Genomic DNA, 12,386 nt, shown 5'->3' with positions numbered 1-12,386 from the left:
GCCATGACCTGGCGCGGCATTCGCAGGAATGCTGTCACGCCCTCGATGTTTGCCCACTGCAGTTCAGATAAAGCACCGACACCGATCACATCCTGGAAGCGCGCCATGATAATGTCCAATGGGACACGCTTCTTGATGGCGTCGTCGCCCATGTCAAACGTCGAATGCCACCTGGTCGGCGAGTCCTGGTGCGTCGGCTCCTTGCTGGCGAGCTTGGCGATCTCGGCCTCGCGGCGGTACGACTGCCGGACGACCTTGCTGCGCCTGATATTGACGAGCGCCTTGCGCAGTTCGGCATTTGTTGACTTGATCAGTTTTAGAACTTGGACGACACCGATCTGGACGGAATGATCCGCACATCGAATATGGTAGCAAGCCCGCAACTGTTCATATCCGGCATCCACGTTGACCAGGGCGAACAACGTCTTGACAGCACTGCTCGCATCGGAGCCATTGTCGCTGGTGACAGCGAGCAGCTTGGTCGAGATATTGTGCCCGAGGCTTTGGAAGGTGCTCAAACAGAGCGGCCCCAATGCGCTTGCCGACACCCCTTCCGGACTGCACATCGAGGATTGTCAGCAGCATGGATTTTGACGCACCAGATTTGCTGTCGATCCAGTGCACCGTGACCATCCAAAATCCCTTCAGGTTGCGGTTCAACCACCCGTCGATGGTGAGCGAGATGGCGACGTTCAGGTTGGAGAAGAACGCCCCGACGATGGGCAGCATGATGGCGTGATGCTCGACAATCCTGCGAATGATGGTGCGGGTCGATGGGCCCTCGTATCCCTGCGTCAATGTGTTGACCAAGGTCTTGAACTTGTCGCTGCCGGCGGCTCGCAAAGAGATTGCACATTGGATAACAAAATCCACCACCGCGTTCTCAAACTTTACCAGGAGGCGATCCGGGATTGCTGGCCGGCTCAGCATTTGCTGTATTAGGCGGCTCGCCGACGCCGACGTCCCGACCTCGCTGCCTGGGGCGAGCACGTTGTGTTTCTTGAGGTGGGCTTTCCACCCCGACGCGTTCGTGTGGGTGGAAAACCACTTGCGGCAGTGCACGCACTGCCGCAAGTGCACGCACTGCCACTTCCCTTGCTATGCATGTGGATCACCCTCCATCCAATCGAGTGTGTGCTCCCACGGGAACGCATACCGCTGCCTCTTTCGATTGCTGTTCGCAGCAACCCCAAAAGAGCCGTTGCTGGCATCCTCGTCCTCTCGTACCTCGACCTCAAGCACGTGGACCGTCTCCACGTGCTCCGCCATCACTTTAAAATGGAGGCCACGGACTGCGTCACTGCGCCACGGAACTTTTAGCGGTAAACAAGGTACTGTATTTACCGGGTAATTATTCGCCCTACCCTTACCCTACCGGGTAATTCTTCTGAGCTACCTTTACCCTACTCTTTACCTTACCCCTTGGCATGTCGAAATCTTTACTCTTTTACCCGGTAATAAAGGTAATTTACCTTACTTTGCCGAGGCCTAACCCTGGCCATTGACCGAGCAACCCAACGTTCCTACCAGCTCCCTCCGCAGGAGGAATGTGTTTTTGACTCTTAGGATCACGACAGGTGCATTAACATCACAGAGCGTGTGTTAGAATGTGAGTCGTTGGGCCCCGTGATTTGTTGTTATAATTCGACGGGGTCACGCGGAATTGACCTGGTGCGCGTCGCCTCTGCGGCCACTGGCGACGATGCTGCAGATCGGCGCAATGCGAATGAAACGTTTCTTGATCAAATGGTGACAACGAATTCGTGGGCCAATTTATCGACTCGCCAAGGGGATCGATTCTTACCGCCCCCACTGTCGCAGCCTTCACGCGTTTGAAATTTCAATACAACTGTGATTTGTCGCCGAGTTGGTTGTATCGTTGCAGGACACTTTACATATATGAACGAGCTATAATTGATTCGATGCTAATGGAACAAGCATGTATTTTTCATATATATACTGCATACACTCTGGGTCTGTAGTTAATATAAAAAACAAGATTATCATTTTTAAAAACAAGAGATGATCTACTGCAGTCATATATCACACGTTGCAGAGAGTGGATGACAGAGTGGTGTGTCATAATAATAATTATAATAGCACAGGATCGTGTTTGCAGTGGTTCTCAAACGAATTTGGTGGTGCCTGCAGATTGATCACTGTCAACCCTCAACATTTGTTTCACAAATAAAACTCCAGTACTGTACACTAAAAGCACTGTGAACTGTTAATTTAACAAACCTTAACCTATTTAGATTTTTGTTGATTAAACTAAATAGTTGTGTAATGGGCAGTAAAATTATACGGACCGATTCGCACGGTTTTATGGATATAGTTAGTCGGGATCCCACTGGAAGTTGATGGTGGTTCATTTGTAACTTGTACACGACCAACACGTGTGCTTAATAACACCCACGGATACGTTGTAACTGCATGATGAATGTCATAAACAAATAAACACCATCAACGCTTATTTCACAGGTTTACACGTCACTTCCAGTTTAGGTTGTTTCATATTGGTACAGGCACGAATACACAACTGTACCTTCATTTACTCAGAATGGATTCCTTTACAACTTGAGATTTAACACGACAGTCGTGACTAAGTTTAATGAACAGCTACCGTGTGATTTTAATAATTGAATGAGCGTCTATTGCAGTGTGATTAATCCACTTTAACACAACTTACCAGATAGTTATGTTTGTTCAACAGCAGTAGTGCCACCACAATTGTTGACGTTAAAACATTTTGATGGAAAACTGTTAAAGAAACACTTTAAGGGTAACGACTATACTCGTTTTTAGTGAGATACAAAATCTAAATCTACACCCTTCTATTCTGCACGGCCTCCTCCCTCTGGAAGGGGGCTGCAGTGTTGTGGTTACAGCCGAGATTGACTTTCCCAGCAACGGGGCCTTTTCAATAAGGTCCCAAGGTCTCCCCCTCCCATTATTCACAAACACTGAGCTCACACAAGGCTCTCTCGATGCTCTTCCACCGAGCTAAGCTGCAGCATATCAAATCGGGTTCTAAATCAGGGGCACGTGCATCTATTGTATTATGAATGTGCGCATCTCCAATTAATTAGTCTAATTTCCTCCAAGTGGAAAATACTGGACGAATTCATCCAACGGCCTTACCACCGTGGTGTTTTATTGGCATGTGCAGTCCACAAAACCCATATACGTTTTTTCATGTGGAAACTTTAAAATCGTTAAGTTCTTGAAGCAGGAATATTCAACATGGACATTTTTTAAAACGATTATTTTTTCTCTTTGCTAAATTAACAAAGCCAGGTGGGCTCAAGAGGTGAGAACACACTTGAGCTGGCACTGTTGAGATTGTGGATTTGAAATCCAGTCAGTTGTGATTAACCGTTCAACAGGTCGTTATCTCAGCCCAGTCCCCAGTGAATACACAACTCCCCCCAAATAAGATGCATTTTAACTCTTCACTTAATGCGCTAAATTCAAGTGCTAGGAATAATAAACTTCGGTTTGACTATTGTGAATGGCAGCTCTCTGTAGTAGGGTACATTGTAAAGTGACGCTCCTGGTGTGAAAGAGGTCGCGTGATTAAATCCTTTATATTAAGTTAACTTGCTTGCGCGCTTACGACCGTGCAAATCTTTCGGTCGTTTTTTAACCCACTCCCCGTGATCCAATCGAGCTGACATTTTGCACACAGACTCGTTGTGCGTGACAATTAATGTTCGTGAAATTTTTTTTCCAAAATGTTACACTTTTTAGGAAAAAATAAATAATATTTAATTACCAATTGCTTAATGGTGGCAGGCAATCATCTGACCTATAGGTGGCAGCCATCTCAAGCCAGAGGACGAGAGGACTCTAGCCGCCACGCATATAAAGGATTTATAGTGAAAAACTTTGTTTTTACGGGTTAATTTTATTTTAGATCTGTGATATCTTCTTCAGGGGACTGTTCTCTCAGAAGGGGAGTACTTCTCTGCGAGAGTTATGAGTGGGTTTTCACAAGACACCGATAACACAATTGACATAAGACACAAAAGAGAAAGTCGAGTTCCACATTTTATTGAAAAAAGTTTCCAAACAAATATCAACATCGCGAAGCAATACATTATGTAGTCTATTCAACCAATGTTTTATACATGTAAAAGGAACTGTGAGAAATAGAAATCTGAAAAGCGCTCGTGCAATATGCATAACTTGAAAGAAGCTTCGGAGGCATTACAATAGACACGTAATCATTAACTGATTACATCGAATCGTCTTCCATTCATGATACACGCATCCAATCAAATATACAAGTTTTGATTTGTTTAATGTGATAATGGGACTCCTCACCAGAAACTTAATATTAAAGATGCACCTCAATGGTTTACGTCAATTGTGGTCACAATTAAAAAGGAATCCTAAAATCAGAGGGTTGAAAAAGATGACATCCCCATGCTGTATCACAACTCTTGCATTTCCAAAAAATAGAGCGAATAAAAAAATACATATACAATTAACTTTGTATCACTTTCTGCCATCTTGCGGATGCACATTGATGACATCACACCTCCTATTTAAGGCCCAAGACGGCCAAATATTCAGATATCTTGCCTGATGATGCTGGTTGTAATTACCAGAAAAATGTCATACCAAATTGTGAAAATAGTCCAGAATTCATGAATAGCTCACGTTACAAGGGAAGCACATGAACAAAGGTCCACAGAAATAGGTCAAAAACTCAATTTTTACTTCCTTCTACAACACAATGCTGGTGGCTGACACATTTTGTGCTGTGCAATGCTATTCTGCAACGTGTCCTCTGAGCTAGATTGTCTTTGTTTGGACCACACTAAGAAATATTGTCTCCTGCACCGGGTTCACACATTAGAAATGCTAGTTAAAGCTCTGCAAACATCCGTTCTCTCACAGGACCTGATGCTTTAAACCCTTTTCCTAAAAATGCGATTACAGACAAGTTTTACTGTTATGAACTAGGCTAGGTGGGTTTTACAGATTTAAACACGTGGATTTCACAAATGTTTCTGTTAAATGTTTACATTTAATTACAATATAATTCCGACTAATACAGATGTCGTTGCATTGTATTTCATTTCATGGTTATTTTACACGCTCAAAAAAAATAAAGCTTTTTACATTGGCCTCGATCAGATATAGGCAGAGAATACTTAAGCTAAATATCAGTCGTTTAGTCGATGACTTCGGTGACAAGCTTCAGTGGTCATTGAGTGGCATCACGATTTGCCTGGATCTTCGACAGGAGGTGCTCCATTTGCAGCTGCAGCCTTGGCTGCCCCTTCTTGGTTTTCTGCGAGAGCATGCGAAACGTCTCCTGCCTGCGCTGCTTGTGCTCCTTTATTGCCTTCTCCCTCTCCTCCTTTCGCCGCTGGATTTCCTGAAGACCGCGTTAATTCATGCAAAGGAATCAGGCTTTGTTTATTCAAATTACAGAGGCGACCTACTTAAGGTAATGTATTTACAGTTGCAGAATGACCCTTTCACTGTCATAATGGTAAACATGTTGACATATACACATTTTACTTTAAATAATGCTTAATGTCGCTTAATAAACATCAGTTGATAATTGTTTTTTTACCCTTTTATCTGGCAACAAAACCTGACACCTTTTATGTTACAAGGAGTCATGTTAGCATTGACCACAATACCTGCGGTCGGAATGCAAACTAAAAAACGGTGTCAGTTTTGTTGCCAGATAAAAGGGTAAAAAACAATTATCATATTTTGCTACTGGCAAAGGAGGTTCCAATGGTGTAAATCACAGTTGCTATTTGTTGCATTCGTGTAAAATTCATGCAATAATCTTACCTCTGCTTTGTTAGCTTTTTCTGTATTTATTCTCTCATATTCTTGTTTGGCTTTCTGATATAAACTTGGTTTCTTTTTTCTGAAAGATAGAACATAAATAATATTGTACATCAACTTCCATCAAAAGTTATTTTCGTTAACTTCTAAGAAATTTGTTTGGAAATAACTATATACAAACAATTCAAATGTGAATGATATAAATGCCAGTTTAAAGTATTATCACAAGCAACCCTGATAATTAAGTCAATGTTTTAAAAAAAAAATTACGTTTAATTGAGTCAAACATTAGGCATAAAACTATTTATCCTCAGTGATATTAACTGTTACGATTTGGTGTAATGATATGATTAAAACACCATTTATATTTTTTCAGCTTTTTATAGTCCCATTTATATATTTTTTCAGTTTTTTATCTCATTTGTGCAGTCTAGTTCACTCCATCCCAAAATTGTCATAACATTTCAACATAATTAACAAAATACAATCAATACTTACACGTATAATTGCAAGCATGCTATACTACACATACACAATATTTAAATTGACAAATCGATGCTTCGTCGCGTTCCTAATAAAGATATTGGCAAGACAGCATCAAGTCAGATTTGCGCCACTGCTCATGCCTACCGCACTCGACTCGTCATCTCTGGTTCAGCGACACTGAGTGCCTTCTCCTCCGCTTCGTACAGATGCCGCAGGTGCTCGGGGTAGTCTGCCTCCACCTCCGGTGATGGGCTCTGCTCGGTCGCCTGTCGTGTCGCCCCCTTGCCCGCTTGAGCCCTTTCCATCCATGGCTGGGCCGGCCGGCCCCACCTTGTCCCCTTTCCCTGTTCTGCCCTCTGGCTCGGCCCCTGCTGTGTTGTCACTCGGCCTTGGAGGGAGGGCCCTTGCCCCATTTTTCGCAACATCTTCTTGTACCTATGCACAACAATTTCCTTCTTTTTTGCAATCATATCTATAGGAGAGAAATTGAGAAATGGCCACATCAAGCGTAGGAAGAAATTAAGATTTGAAATAGTACAAACAAATGTAAACTTGTCAGAAACAATAACATTTGTATTATTTAGTGAAATAATTACTATTAAGTGTTACATCTGACTGGAAGTCTGACCACAATAGTACTCCAAGTCAAGAGCACTGGTGAACATTACTTTCAGATTCATTATGCAATGTTGGAAGCTTAATAGTTAATAATTGAGTTATTTACCTATGATAACCCATGTTCAATTAGGGCCCCAACAAATATGCCCCAGCGGTTAATAGATTTTACTTAGGTTTTTGGGGATTTGTAACGGACAACACATTCACAATGACCAATGCCTAAACGAAGTGTTTCCATGCTCAAAAACGCAAGGGGTAGGCAGTCCACACATAAGTTAAATATATGTAGACTCAATATCACAACCATTATGGAATCCCTGGGGTTACGAAATGCACATTAAATATGTATCATTACAGGAAATAATTCATCTCAGTGGTCTTTCACATAGCTTAGCAAGGATTGAGGTGGTTAATTTCGTAGCCCACTATGGTTTATCTATGGTTTAATTCACGCTAAAGCATATCCCTGTTCAAACGATCAGTGATGAGATTCAAAACCAGTGGTGGAAATTCTGCATTTGCTTGGCAGGGTCCAGTTGGTCAATAGTTTTTTTCTGGTATTCCCCCACTCATGTGGTGTCTGCTTCTCATTCCCGTCCTGGGCCATCTTCATGTCCTCCCCACAAATCTGTACATCTTGGTTCTTTCGGTAAAGTCACGTAGAAGGGAAGTAATAAAATAATAAAAATAAAACATAATTAAATAATTCTCACGACGTTTCAGACGCTGTCTCCCCGACAGACCTGGTCTTCACCTGAGGACGGCTGCTTGCGTTGTGGCCGAAACGTCGTGAGAATTATATTTTATTTTTATTATTTTATTACTTCCCTTCTACGTGACTTTACCGAAAGAACCAAGAAGATGAATCCCTGCAGTCACGAAAGCTTTAAATCGAAATCTGTACATATTCAAGGTATGCCGGGTGAATCATGATCCTTGGAACACATCCAATTGGGCCTCTCACTTGGTTGCGTTAAGCAAAGTCCCCTGTTCTTCTTGGTTCTTTCGGTAAAGTCACGTAGAATGGAAATAATAAAATAAAAATAAAACATAATTAAATAATTCTCACGACGTTTCGGCCACAACGCAAGCAGCCGTCCTCAGGTGAAGAATAGGTCTGTCGAGAAGACACAGTCTGAAACATTCAGACTCTGTCTTCTCGACAGACCTATTCTGTCGAAGACAGAATCTGAAACATTCAGACTGTCTTCTCGACAGACCTGTTCTTCACCTGAGGACGGCTGCTTGCGTTGTGACCGAAACGTCGTGAGAATTACATTATGTTTTATTTTTATTAATTTCATTCTACGTGACTTTACCGAAAGAACCAAGAAGATGAATCCCTGCAGTCACGAAAGTTTTAATTCGAAATCAAAGTCCCCTGCTCACGCGATCATTTGCGGGGGTTTGGGGGCGACCCTAAAGCCAGTGGTGAAAATTCCTCATCCCCCGGCGGGGCTGCTATACATTTCAACATGAGCCACTTCGTTGAGCGATCAATTGTGGCCAGGTCGCTTCTGAACAAAGAGCTTTATATCTAAGCGAGCCTTACCTGGTAAAATAAACAAGTTACACAAAAGTGATTTGCTTACATTTCCTATACTGTGAACTCCTATCGTGTTTGTATTGTTTATTGTTCTAACTTTCTGACATACCCCAAACTGGACATCTGTACAATAAGAGCTTCATAGCTTATCGGATTCCTTCAGTATTAATACGGATTCTGATCCTATCCATAATGACGACGGAACGCAGTAGGGCGAGCTTGCTTAAATAGGGGGCGGGGAGTACGAAAATAAATATGAAACAATACTTTGAATAAATGTTAGACGCTACAGAACATCAGGCTCGAATGCCTCTCGCCCACACCCCTGGTGTTAAAGGAACCTCACGAAGAACGCGCCCACATCGCCACGGGGTTGCAGATGTTGTAGCAGCGCACGTGTTCAGATACAGCGAGCCAGCTGCTATCGTTTCCGAAAAGGGGCGATTACTGTTGACCCCCAAGTTGTGTAATCAGCGCTTTGCATTATTTAATGACTCGATTACCGCTATTAACGTATAAGAATAGGTTTTACCCGTTCTGGCAATAAAACAGGCGTTACGGTGTTCAAACACCTAATAGAAACCTTTTTGCAAGGAATCAAGTCTGCATAAACCACATACGGCACTTGTGGTGAACATGTAAACAAACACGTTCTGATATTTGTCTTTGAAACGGATTGACCCAACACCAGAGACAGCAGCCTTCTTTAAGGCCAGTGTCAGACTACAGAACACCAAAATGCGAACAGTACAAGGGCAATGCCACTATCAGAGAGCATTTATAGCTCGGGTGAGCAGCTACAAAATTTGTTAAAGTATGAAAAAATAGGGGTTACCCTTTCCCAGAAAACGTTTATTGCCAGAAAGGGTAAAACCTATTATTTTTTCATACTTTGATACTTTAGTTTTCACGTCTTTGTCGTTACGGGACCGAATGGAAATCGCCTTAAACTACTCAACTAGCAAGGTTCCAAGGAAAAACAAATGAGGACAGCTGTACATTTTGACTCGGCACAAACTGCTACTAATTTTATCCCCCCCCCCCACCACGTCGCGATCCTGGGCCGGCCGGCCCCGACGTGAGGCAAGAGACGGCGACGTTTCGGACCTCACGCCTCCTGCCTCCTCCTCCACGTGGCCGAGGAAGCCGCGCACCGCACCTTCTCTGAACGCCGCGTGCGGGTTCTTGAACGTCTGCCCGTGCCTCCGCTTGCTGCTCGGCATCTTGTGTTTAGGAGCCTTGCCCCTGCGCGTCTTTGCGTCGCTCATCTCCCCTCTCGCCTCCATGGCAGAACGACCACTCTGGACTGACCACGTGGGCGCGCACCACCCCCACCAGCACCCCGGAACGCGTCCTATTGGCTGAGGCAGGATCACGTGGAGCGCCGCACGGCGCCGCGATTGGCTTAGAGGTCGTCTCACGCGGAACCAATCGCGTGTCTATGCGGCGACTACGGAAAGCGCCGCAGGCACCCCTCCCTTAAAAAAAAAACGCGATTTGTAAATGCGCGGGGGCTTCAATTTTCCGTGCCAATAATCTTTATTTAGCCATAATACAGGGGTTTTTTGGGTTAGCATATACATTCTAAAAATATTACGCGATCTAACCCCAAAAAAACCCTCTGTATTATGGATGATATTGGTCGTGAAAGCCTACGTGTTAGAATTTGTATTTATACTGGAGGAATCCGATGGGCTATAAAGCTCTTTTTCGCAGATGTCCAGCAAAATCAGTTTAACACTTAGTCGGCTTTCGCGACCGATATCATCCATAATATAAGTTTTTTTTGGTTAGATAGCGTAAATAAAAAAGCTAATTAGTCAGGTTTGTCACGTAAACAGAACGTGCCAATTCGTCACTAGTACAGCACCTATATTATGTACAGCAAAATGTTTAATGTTAGCCAACAGGTGAAACTACTTTGACAATTTGAAACGAACTCAGAGCAGATACATGCTAAAAGCGTATCCTGTAAACGGTGCATTTATTTTATTTAATAACAATAAAAATATAAAACAATAAAAAACTCTAATTGTTTTAATAATAATAAAAATATAAAATAAAAAACAATCCTTTTTTATAGTTTTATCTTTTATTATTTTATTATTTCCCTTCTACGTGACTTTACCGAAAGAACCAAGAATATGGTGCATTTATTATTCGTAAACTAAGAAGACTCGAGCCTGGATAGTGCTTGTCTGTGGGACCACTGTAAGTTTTAAATAACAGGTCCTACAGGTTGCACGTGGCGACAAGATCCACGTGTCTGTAATTCGCTCCTCGCCTTCAGCACACACTGGATCAGGGTGGTGAATCACAATCAAACTAAACACTTTATTTCTATTTTACCAGGAGCTATAAAGCTCTTTTTTAGAAGTCGACCTGGCCACAAACGATAGCTCAACTAAGTGGCTTTTATAGCATGGAAATGTACAGCAGTAAGCCAATAAAGTCTAAACGCGTGGTTAGAAAACAGGAGTCAAGACCCCACAAACTCCAAAAATCCAGCAGACGTCAGGGTCGGGATCGAACCCCACGGACCTCCTGTATACCAGGCGAGGTAATTAACATCTCATAGCCACCGTGATGATGATGATGAGAGACACGCAAACTCCAAATATACATTCTAGATTTGAAGCTTTCGTGACTGCAATGATTCATACTCTTAGGTTTTTTTCGGTAAAGTCACGTAGGTAAAATAAGAATGAAATGAAATAATAAATTATTGATTTATTTTCAATTATTTATTTTATTTTTCACCTACATGACTTTACCGAAAAAACCTAAGAGTATGAATACAAAAATACAGGTGACCCCACCGTGATGCCCCTACCCACTGAACCCACCTTCCCCATTACCCCATCCCGATTCACCGTATCACCTAAAGCAGGGGTCGGCAACCTACGGCTCCGGAGCCGCATGCGGCTCTTTACGGGCTGCTTCTTGACGATATGTACGTATGTACAGTATGTACTCAGATGCATTGCGGCTCTTGAAATACTGAATTTTGTACCGAATTGGAAAGAAATGGCTCTTCTTGTTATTTTGGTTGCCGACCCCTGACCTAAAGCTACACCCCCCACCCCACTGTACCACTCATATCCCTTGTAAAAGCGCCTTCAATAAAGACGCTTTATAAATATAAGATGACATCTGGCCACCGCGGCGCCCGCCACGTCTGGAGGCTTTCATCCTGCAGTGGAGTGAGCAAGGCGGGTGCCTGCACATGGTGTACGGTGTTTTTTCTGCAATATTTTTGCTGTCTTTTCTTGGATTTTCTGTTTGCACTTAGTCACATATTCACTTTAAGATGTTTTTTGTTCATGTTTTTTTGTTTGTTGCGGTTGCACCCGATTCAAGAGCTGAATGGCTCACAGGGCTATACCTAATAAATGAACTTGAACTTGAACACGTTGCGCATGAGAACGTTGCGAAATACGGACCCCCCCCCCCCCACTAAGTCAACATTCGCAGCCGCTTGACACGGTGGGGGGTTCACATTTCGCAACACTCGTGACTCACGATTGTATTCCGCAGTGTTGATAAGCGACGGCGCTCCTCAATTGGTCAAAACTTTTGAAGGACACGCCCTCTCCGGGCGAGTATTGGCCAATCAGAAATGAGATGGCTTGTGTCGGTGCTTGTATGCTCTGGGAAATACAAACTCGGCTTGTGGAGATGACGTCATCGCCGTCGCGGCCTCGCCCGCCTCCACGTTTGCACCTTCGGCGGATCGATTCCCGATCTGCGGCTCCACCAATTCGATTTAAGAATCGATTAACGTTATCTCGCTTGTATAGAAACACTTATACCCTGTCGAGATTGAATTGCCCGCACCGATCCTCCCACGATTCGCCGGCCTAGAAACAATTCTCTCGCGCACAGAAGAGAAAAAAACACACCCCAACAACCTCTAATC

The 12,386-nt window shown here is 43.4% G+C and overlaps 2 protein-coding genes across 4 annotated transcripts in view; both read right to left on the bottom strand.

The window, feature by feature from the left end:
• Nucleotides 1-2,858, bottom strand: part of LOC133350407 (uncharacterized) — a 28,465-nt gene extending 25,607 nt beyond the window's left edge. For all 3 annotated transcript variants that reach the window (XM_061564743.1, XM_061564745.1, XM_061564746.1), the window contains exon 1: nt 2,690-2,858. The gene's annotated coding sequence lies outside the window, so the exon portion shown is untranslated. The remainder of the gene's footprint in view (nt 1-2,689) is intronic.
• Nucleotides 2,859-4,037: 1,179 nt separating this feature from the next.
• On the bottom strand, nt 4,038-11,322 carry CCDC59 (coiled-coil domain containing 59). Its single transcript, XM_061564775.1, has 5 exons — nt 11,314-11,322; nt 9,627-9,906; nt 6,448-6,775; nt 5,821-5,899; nt 4,038-5,389 (listed from the first exon to the last, which is right to left on the bottom strand). The coding sequence occupies exons 1-5, from the start codon at nt 11,320-11,322 to the stop codon at nt 5,216-5,218; spliced, it is 870 nt and encodes a 289-aa protein (XP_061420759.1). The 3' UTR covers nt 4,038-5,215.
• Between the last annotated feature and the right edge of the window lie 1,064 nt (nt 11,323-12,386).

This window comes from Lethenteron reissneri, chromosome 33, assembly GCF_015708825.2.
Source record: "Lethenteron reissneri isolate LAM-NWPU_2019-01 chromosome 33, ASM1570882v1, whole genome shotgun sequence".
Taxonomy (NCBI): Eukaryota; Metazoa; Chordata; class Hyperoartia; order Petromyzontiformes; family Petromyzontidae; genus Lethenteron; species Lethenteron reissneri.
This window is presented reverse-complemented; position numbering and strand designations above follow the sequence as displayed.

What these genes read in the sequence shown, in the direction of transcription:
- CCDC59 (XM_061564775.1), bottom strand. An exon ending in GCACGCGGCGTTCAGAGAAG is followed by an intron (nt 6,776 to 9,626) that starts GTGCGGTGCGCG and finishes TCTCTCCTATAG; the next exon opens with ATATGATTGCAAAAAAGAAG. An exon ending in GAGATGACGAGTCGAGTGCG is followed by an intron (nt 5,900 to 6,447) that starts GTAGGCATGAGC and finishes TCTATCTTTCAG; the next exon opens with AAAAAAGAAACCAAGTTTAT.